Genomic DNA, 8,748 nt, shown 5'->3' on the forward strand with positions numbered 1-8,748 from the left:
TCTAAACTTATTCTCACTTGGATCCGGAAATGGTATTCCTTACGTCACGTCTAGCCTCAATGATCTCTCTGGGAACAGCTCTTGTTTAGAGCTTAAAAAGGAGCCACTTGCTGGAGAGATTTGGTTTTGAGGAGGCATTACATGAATTATAATTTAGCAGTTTACATGTACTGCTTCACGGCACAATCTCCACAATCTCTTGTCTTGAATCCAAATTCGTATCTGGTAAGGAGATCATATTTAAATTTACTATAATTGCAACCTCTTACAAAAATGTACTGTAGTGTGTTGGTACCATAGTACTGAATAATTATTATATGCTTTATTGAGAAGTACTTTAAAAAATACCATGGTACCATGATAATATGTCCAAAGCATGCGTTATTAGCTTGTTTAACAGGCAGCAGTACGGATACCCATGCTATATTTTTTATCCATTTTTGTCTTTTCTGTTTTTCTTTCATGTACAGCAACTTTGGCCATGCAAGGTTGATTTTAAATAGGCTTTATAAATAAAATTTGATTTGATATTTTAGGGTAGTAGTCGGTGTAAACTTATAATAGGGCCTACACTTCAGTCTTTGCACATTTGGAGACTCATATCACTGTATTTAGTAAAGAAAGCTAATCAGTTCTTGGGGGCGTGGACGATCCTCACACCCTTACAAACATTTACCAGGCTCATTTCAGAACGATTGTATGTTTTGGTGCTTTTTCTGTTTAGTCAAACTTTAGTAGTAGCCTACTTACTATCTTTTTTTCGACAACTGTACCATTCTGAGTTTCTAATGCAGTTTCACCAGGCCCTCCTCGAGTCCTCGACCCCTCCATCACCTCACGTCTCTGGTCTCATGCTCGACTGACGAGTCACAAGTTTGATTTTTTCTCTCCGCGGGGCGTTTCTGTTTCTTCCCTCAGAGTCTCACTGAAGATCACACGCGTCCATGTTCGGCTCCATCTCACACAACCATGCAGAACCATCACCTGAAGGAACACCTGTATAAAATCCTGGTGATCGGAGATCTGGGTGTGGGGAAAACCAGCATCATCAAGCGCTACGTGCACCAGAACTTCTCACCAAACTACCGCGCGACGATCGGCGTGGATTTCGCGCTCAAAGTCCTGAACCTCGAGCAGGAGACCGTCCGACTGCAGCTCTGGGACATCGCCGGTAATTTAACATTATTTTTAATTTAATTTTAATATCATAATTTTAATTATTTACTCTTTTCTTCTCTGCCAAAGTTTGTTTAAAATTAATTTAAATCACAATATATTCATATAAATTGTATTTATTTATATACTGCCTTGGCCATGCGTGGTTTAAAAACAAAAAGTTTTTATTTTTATTCTTGACTTGTCACAAAAAGCTGTGAAGAACTTATATAATATTTTCTACGTATTATAGATAAACAGACACATTATTTCTACACATTTAAAGGAACTTTATAATATTTTGGTCTAATATTGCTATGTGGGCCGATTCAAATATGTTGTAATCTAATTACGATGCCGCATTGTTTTATTCAAGTCTCTTTTGAAAAACTTTCCTCACGCGCGCGCTCTGCGCGGTCATGTGTTCGCCGCTCATGTGAGGGAGATTTTCAAAAGAAGGAAAACAGGAACGTCATTGTAAATAGCAGATGAAATGCACAGGGACATCAGACAGGAGCATGATTTGTCATGTAATTCAAGTAATGTAATTCAAATGCATGTGTAGCACTTTTCACAATACACATTGTTTTAAAGCAGCTTTAGCCTACAGAAAAACATTATAGGCTATGTTGACGTTTTAATCATACATCTTAAAGTTCCCCTGTAGTCAATCATTGTATCCCTTAAAACTCTTATTTGATCACCAAAATGACATATTTAAAAAAAAACGTTTTTCCTGTGAAATAGTAGGCTAAAATAGCTTGAATGTCACTCTACAGTAGGGGTGTCTAACTCATTTTAGGTTGAGGGCCGGGTGGGGAAAAAAAATGTGACCATGTGCAGGCCAAATGACCTTTTTTAAAACTTTTTTTATATAGGCTACATTAATATTAACATTACAAACTACAAATTAATTTTCAAGAACACTAGAAAAAAATCACACTGCTCTGTGAAAACTGGATTTTTACAGTGAAAAGACTTTATTAAAGTCCTCCAGTTGTCCATAATTTTATCCTTTAAAACTCATCTTTGATCATCAAAATAGCTTGAATGTAACTCCAAAGGCAAGCACACACGCAACTTCTACGGAAGACTGTATTCTCGTCCTGTTTCGACTTTATTCTCGAAATGTTTCGACTTTAATCTCGAAATGCTACATTTTCTTTCTTTTTTTTACGGATTTCTTTCTTTCTTTCGTTGCGGTTCAGGGCTTCCATAGGCGATTCTGATCATGCTATGACATTTTCTCGTTGTGCAGCTGGCTCTAGGGCTGTATTTTCTAACCATGTCGGGGGAGTTTTATGCGTATGCGTTTTAGAATAATGTCACTTGCCAGGTCATGTAAGGGGTAGATTACAGAATTTATTATACTTGTCAAAACGAAAACAGGAACTCCACTATGTCTCTCTTTACATTTATTTCTACATTTATTATATCTCTTTGGTGGAGCTCTGCTTTAAGTTCCATCGTGACAAATGAATGGACTACTTGCGGAGTGACATGAAGACATGAATCAGAGGCATCACAAAAAAGCGGTGAGCGGTCATTATGTTTACCAATACCCGAACCGTGCTTTGGGCGCGACCCGCAAAAAAAAAAGAGAAGCGGATTTGCATGATTTACGAGAGCATAATTTTCAGGTCGGAAAAGCCGGATTTCCGGATTTATCCGGAAGAATCACACCCCTGAACTCTACACCCTTTCTCCATTTAGTATATGCGGTTCTATGAATATGAAAATGAGCCCCGCCTCCACTCACTCACTCCAGCGCAGCGATCCACTGGTTGACGATCACGCGTTGATCTGATTGGTTTCAAGGTAGTTTGTGACGTCAGAAACACCAGCGATTTAAACTGTGTTTTTGAGACTGTCTTTGATTCACTGCAGTTTTAAGGAGAAAATACTCAGCAATGGTGTCGACTTATGAATTCACACATGGTTTGCTTTAAAGCACCACATAGGCATATAAAAAATATTAAAACCTTGATTTTCACCACAGGGGGACTTTAAATTAGTAAAATAATGATTTTATTTAACATTTTTTATTAGGGATGTTTTTTTTATTAGGGATGTTCCGGTTTTTTACAAGCAAATTCCGATTTTTTTCTTCTTTGTTTAAGCAAATTTATTTGTTGTTTATTTGCACTATAACAGAAACAAAAAATATCTGTAGCCATTTGGAGTTAGAAGCAACCACTACATTTTAATCATGATGCAAACAATGATGCTACACACATGTAGATTGAGTTGTTTTTTAATTTAAATTAGATTGTATAATTTCAAGATTTAAAGCAAAAACAGAGTGTTCTGACTTTTGTTTTCTAAAATTGTCCTATAATTATGCTAGAAGACACCTACACAAAACAAAAACAGCACGGACTGAATGAAAATGCAAATTCACCCTCTGTCAGTAGGTGGCGCTTATGGAACAGCAGCAATATAGCGTTTCCTAGTTTACCGCTCTACTGTATTCGGCCCGAGAGACTTATGTTTGACAACCTAGTCTATTTATTTATTTGTTTATTTAGATAGGGACAGATACAAATAACATAGATAAGCTTAACAGTCATCCGATGTATGTATCATAGTGTTTTTAGCTAAAGCTAATTCACGACACTTGTCCCTAGTCTACACCCTTGCTTCATTAGAATAAACAAATCTAAATTATATGCAAATTAGCTCCGCCTCCACTCAATCACATGAGCTCAGAATACCGATCCACTCAGTTAACTTTACAGTAAACGCTGCACAATGGCAAGTGGAAATACTGGTTTAATTCAGCCATAATACTGTATGTTTGACCCAGAAACTGATTCAGACAAACAGAGTCTTTAAAGTCCCCCAGTGGTGAAAATAAAGCTTTTAATGTTGTTTATATATATATCTATATGGTGTTTTTAATATGCTTTTATCTTTTTGGTGATCAAAGATGAATTTTAAGGGATTGACTACAGGGGACTGACTTCACACCAAAATTAAAAATGAACACCAACTCGATTTTAGATATATTTGGTCAATTAAATGTCATTTCATTAGATTAGATATCAAGTGGCATTTATTGTGAAGACAGCATTTTTTTTTTCTTCTGTTGTAAATGTGGCAACTATTTATTTCTCATTAAGGATGGTTTCTGCATTAGTTTCCATTGCAAGACTCGTCTTTCTCAGTTCTGCTTTCTTCAGTGTTTCTCAGACTTCACTCCAGTATCTTCTGACACTAATCCTGAGCATTGAGTCGTGGCCCAGATCAGAGCTTTAAGTTCAACGGCGTGAGGCTGGAGCTCAGTGGAGTTGATCAATATGAGCTGCTGGAATGTGCTTTTCCTCATTAATGATATCCAGGCTTTAGCTCGGACCCAGAAAAAATATGTACAAGAATCCCAAAGTGCGATCACGTGGATCAGGGAGAGACTGAAATTCTCTCACACTCACCCAAGGCTTCAACTGATAATAAACATCTCATTGTTGTCTTTGTAGTCACTGAATGTGTGTATATGCTTGTTACAGAAGACTGTCTCTCTCATGTGTTTTTTTCCGACTCCATCGCTCTCACAGGCCAGGAGCGTTTTGGGAACATGACGCGGGTGTATTACCGAGAGGCCATGGGAGCTTTCATCGTTTTTGACGTCACTCGGCCGTCGACGTTCGAGGCGGTAACGAAATGGAAGGAGGATCTCGACGCCAAGCTGAGTTTATCCAACGGGAAACACGTGGCGGCCGTGTTGCTCGCCAACAAGTGTGATCAGGGCAGAGACGTTCTCACAAACAACGGCATCAAGATGGAGCAGTTCTGCCAGGAGAATGGCTTCGTGGGATGGTTTGAAACTTCAGCCAAGGTATGTAATGAACATCTGAAGACCCTGAGCTTATTTATAGACAGCTGCTAATGATATAAACACTGATTTGAGATGATTCAAGATCAATTTAATTAGGATACTAGAAAAAATGTGATCTAGCTTCTATTCTGTTTGTGGTTTAATTGAAAGACTCATTTATATCACAGTGCACACTCATTGGGTCAAGAATCTCAGACATTGTTCATTCGCCAAAAATTAAAGTTCTGTCATCATTTACTCATCCTCATGTCATTTACTCATCCTCATTCATTATGAATGTGTAAACTCCTTAAAAAGTTAGTTCACCCAAAAATGAAATTATGCCATAATTCACTCACCCTCAAGCCATCTTAGGTGTAAATGACTTTCTTCTTTCAGCCAAACAAAATCAGAGTTATATTAAAAGATATCCTGGCTCTTCCAAGCTTCATAATGGGAGTGAATGAATATTTGATAAAGTTATAAATATGGATATTTTTCTTACACAAATGCATTGCTTCGCTTCAGAAGGCCTTAATTAACCCCCTGGGGTCGTAAGGATTACTTTTATGATGGATGGATGCACTTTTTGGGTTTCAAATTGCAAGTTACGATTCACTCCCATTATAAAGCTTGGATGAGTCAGGATATTTTTTTATATAACTCTGATTGTGTTTGGCTGAAAGAAGAATGTCATATACAGCTAGGATGGCTTGAGGGTGAGTAAATTATGGGTTAATTTTTGGGTGAACTAACCCTTTTAATGACAAGAAAGGTTTAAAGGTGCTGTATGTAATTTTTTTTGAATGTAGTAAAGTTAGCAGAAATTTAGGAAACATGTTTACTTCACTTGTTTCTCTGCAATTCTACAGCAAGTTATTCTACTTTGAAATGTTTTTTCTGTGTTGGAATGTCCATTTTTGTTTTGGTCTGTGTGACTCCGCCCACTCCCACTTTAACCCAATAGTATTTCAACATATCGGGTTGCCAGTTGGCGGAAAACACTGTGATGGAAGCCAGCAAACGAACTGGGTCAGAGATCGCAGATTCTACACAAACTAAAAAGCCGCAGCATCCATCAAAAAATCTCTATGAACAGAGGTTTATTAAAACATGAATAAATCAACTCAACCTTCAGTTTAAGGCTCGTCGTCTTCCATTGTCAATTGCGCTTTTTTCCTGTTGCATCTCCTCAATCTGGCAAGTCTGAGGAGGAGGAGGCGGGGACAAACAACTCTCTCTAATATTTTGAATGTGGACTGCAGTACCCATTTCAACCACTAGCTGTTAATATTACATACTGCACCTTTAAGTGATCAAAACTAATTTATATGCATGTTTAAACTAACTTGCATCATATCTGAATATACACTACCGTTTAAACATTTGGGATAGGTACAATTTGATGTTTTTGAAAGAAGTCTCTTCTGTTCATCAAGACTTACTCCAGTCTTCAGCATCACATGATCCTTCAGAAATCAGTATAATATGATGATTTGCTGCTCAAGAGACATTTATGATTATTATTAGGGCTGTGAAAAGATTAATCGCGATTAATCGCATCCAAAATAAAAGTTTGTGTTTACATAATAAATGTGTGTGTACTGTGTATCATTATTTTGTATATATAAATACACACACATGCATGTATTTATTTAAGAAATATTTGCATGTATATACTGTATATATTTAAATATAATTTATATTATATATAAATATAAATATTTGTATATATAAATAACACATTTTTCTTAAATATATACAGGCAAGTGTGTGTATTTATATATATACAACATAATGATACACAGTACACACACATTTATTATGTAAACACAAACTTTTATTTTGGATGCGATTAATCGCGATTAATCTTTTCACAGCCCTAATTATTATCAATGTTTAAAACCGTTTTTATCCTTTATATTTGTGTGGAAACCATGATGCGTTTTTATTTTTCAGGATTCTTTGCCGAACAGAAAGTTCAAAAGAGCAGCATTTATTTAAAATAATCTTTTGTAGAATATAACTGTCACTTTTGATCAATTCAATGTGCCCTTGCTCAGTAAAAGTATTTTTTTTTTAAATCCTTTGACCGGCAAAGTGAGTGAGCTGAAACGCTGTTAAAGTCTTCCTTTTGTGCTTCATTGATGAAAAGAAGTCTTTGGAAAGGGTCCTGGAATGACACAAGGTTGAGTAAATGATGACAGAACTTTAACTATTCGTTTGCTGTCTGACCTTCTAGGCTGTTTTACGGATGATTATGTGCAGCGAATCGGGTGTGAGAAGTGTGATCGTCTCATCAGAGCACTCAAACACTTTCTGCTGACTCACAGTCCTTCTGTTACAGTGTGTCATGATGACTCATGAATATTCACAAGCTAATTAATGCAGTCACAGCCAGAGACAAGGTGTGTGAAGACTCTCTCTCTCTCTCTCTCTCTCTCTCTCTCTAGGAGAATATTAATATAGATGAGGCGGCACACTGCCTAGTGAAGCACATTATATCTAATGAAAACGATCTGCTGCAGTCCGAGGTTTCAGAAACCATCTCTCCACAGCAGGAGCCCATCCGAGGAGGAACATGCTCAGCGTGTTTCAGGTCCTGAAGTCCTGAAATCCAGACCGGACGTCCCAGGGGAACTCTTCTCCATCCTCACATCTCTTCCCGTTCTTCTCCTCTCATCTCACTCACGTTTCCTCCCGTTTATCCGTGTCAGCAACCCTGCCGCCACCGTGTCTCGGTTTCCATGGTAACAGACTTATCGAACACTCTGCGGAGCAGAAAACGTTTCAGGAGAAAGAGGCAGCGGTGAGAATCCACGAGAAGTTCCTGCTGAATCGTCGGGATGCGAAACCCCAAAGACCAGTTTGAGCATTTGAGGTTCCTTCATTTGATTCACATTTTTACTGCTTTGCTGTTAATTCGTTTTTTTTATTGTCCAACTGAAATCGGCTGAATAGGCAAATCCAACTAATTAAAAACATTTTATTTTTTGCCCACTGAGCACTGAGTGAAACTTAATATTTTGCTACTGATGAATTATAAATGCTGGCCTTGAACATATTCCAGAATTTAAATACTTCTGGTGTGCGGAACACGTGCAGTTACACGGATGATTCTAAAAGTTCTTATTTAGAATGTTTGTCATTTGTTTTAAACACTACAGTGCCATCAACTCGCAACATTGGTTCTTTTTATTTATCGAGTGTCACATACAGTACATATGTATTTTAATAGAGAATATGAGATGATGTCATGTAAATACCCCTGTACTTACCCAGTATACAGCAAAACGGTTCAGAGTTAAAGTATTAATAAACATAATCTTAACTCAAGTGTGTATGTGTTCCCTCTGCGCTTGTATTTCTGGGATTTGAATGTGTTCATGTTCAATGAAATGTAGGGTCCTATAAAATCCGTTTTATTTTTTCCCAAAATCTGTTTTTTTTTTTTTTTTTTTTAAATTCTGTTTTTGCATTTAAATTTTTCTGGATTTTTTTTTTTTTTTTGGACTCCATTTTAATTGTTAAATTTATTTTTAGTAATCAAAAAGCATGTCTAATTAATTTAAATCATGAAACTTTAAATATAATTTAACAACAATTATTTTTTTAAATGACATGTTTAGAGCCCCATAAAAAAAAAATCCTTTTTTTTTTTTTTAGATTCCATTTTAATGTGCAATTTAAGCAGGTCAGAAACAGGTACGTTTTCTCACAATGAAAAGATTTATGTTGATTCTAAGCTATTTGAATAATGCATTTTGAAAATATGATTA

General features: G+C 36.6%; 1 protein-coding gene across 2 annotated transcripts; it reads left to right on the forward strand.

Annotated features, from left to right (window-relative positions):
- The first annotated feature begins 128 nt into the window (after positions 1-128).
- rab38a (RAB38a, member RAS oncogene family) lies at positions 129-8,304 on the forward strand. 2 transcript variants are annotated; one of them, XM_079886885.1, is made up of 4 exons: positions 129-225; positions 919-1,171; positions 4,710-4,990; positions 7,423-8,304. In XM_079886885.1, the coding sequence occupies exons 1-4, from the start codon at positions 142-144 to the stop codon at positions 7,573-7,575; spliced, it is 771 nt and encodes a 256-aa protein (XP_079743011.1). In that variant the 5' UTR covers positions 129-141; the 3' UTR covers positions 7,576-8,304. The 2 variants fall into 2 exon arrangements, with proteins under 2 accessions (XP_079743011.1, XP_079743012.1); XM_079886886.1 differs by lacking the exon at positions 129-225 and having other exon boundaries at positions 822-1,171; positions 4,662-4,990.
- Positions 8,305-8,748: the final 444 nt, after the last annotated feature.

Source organism: Squalius cephalus (genome assembly GCF_949319135.1).
Source record: "Squalius cephalus genome assembly, chromosome: 11".
Lineage (NCBI taxonomy): Eukaryota > Metazoa > Chordata > Actinopteri > Cypriniformes > Leuciscidae > Squalius > Squalius cephalus.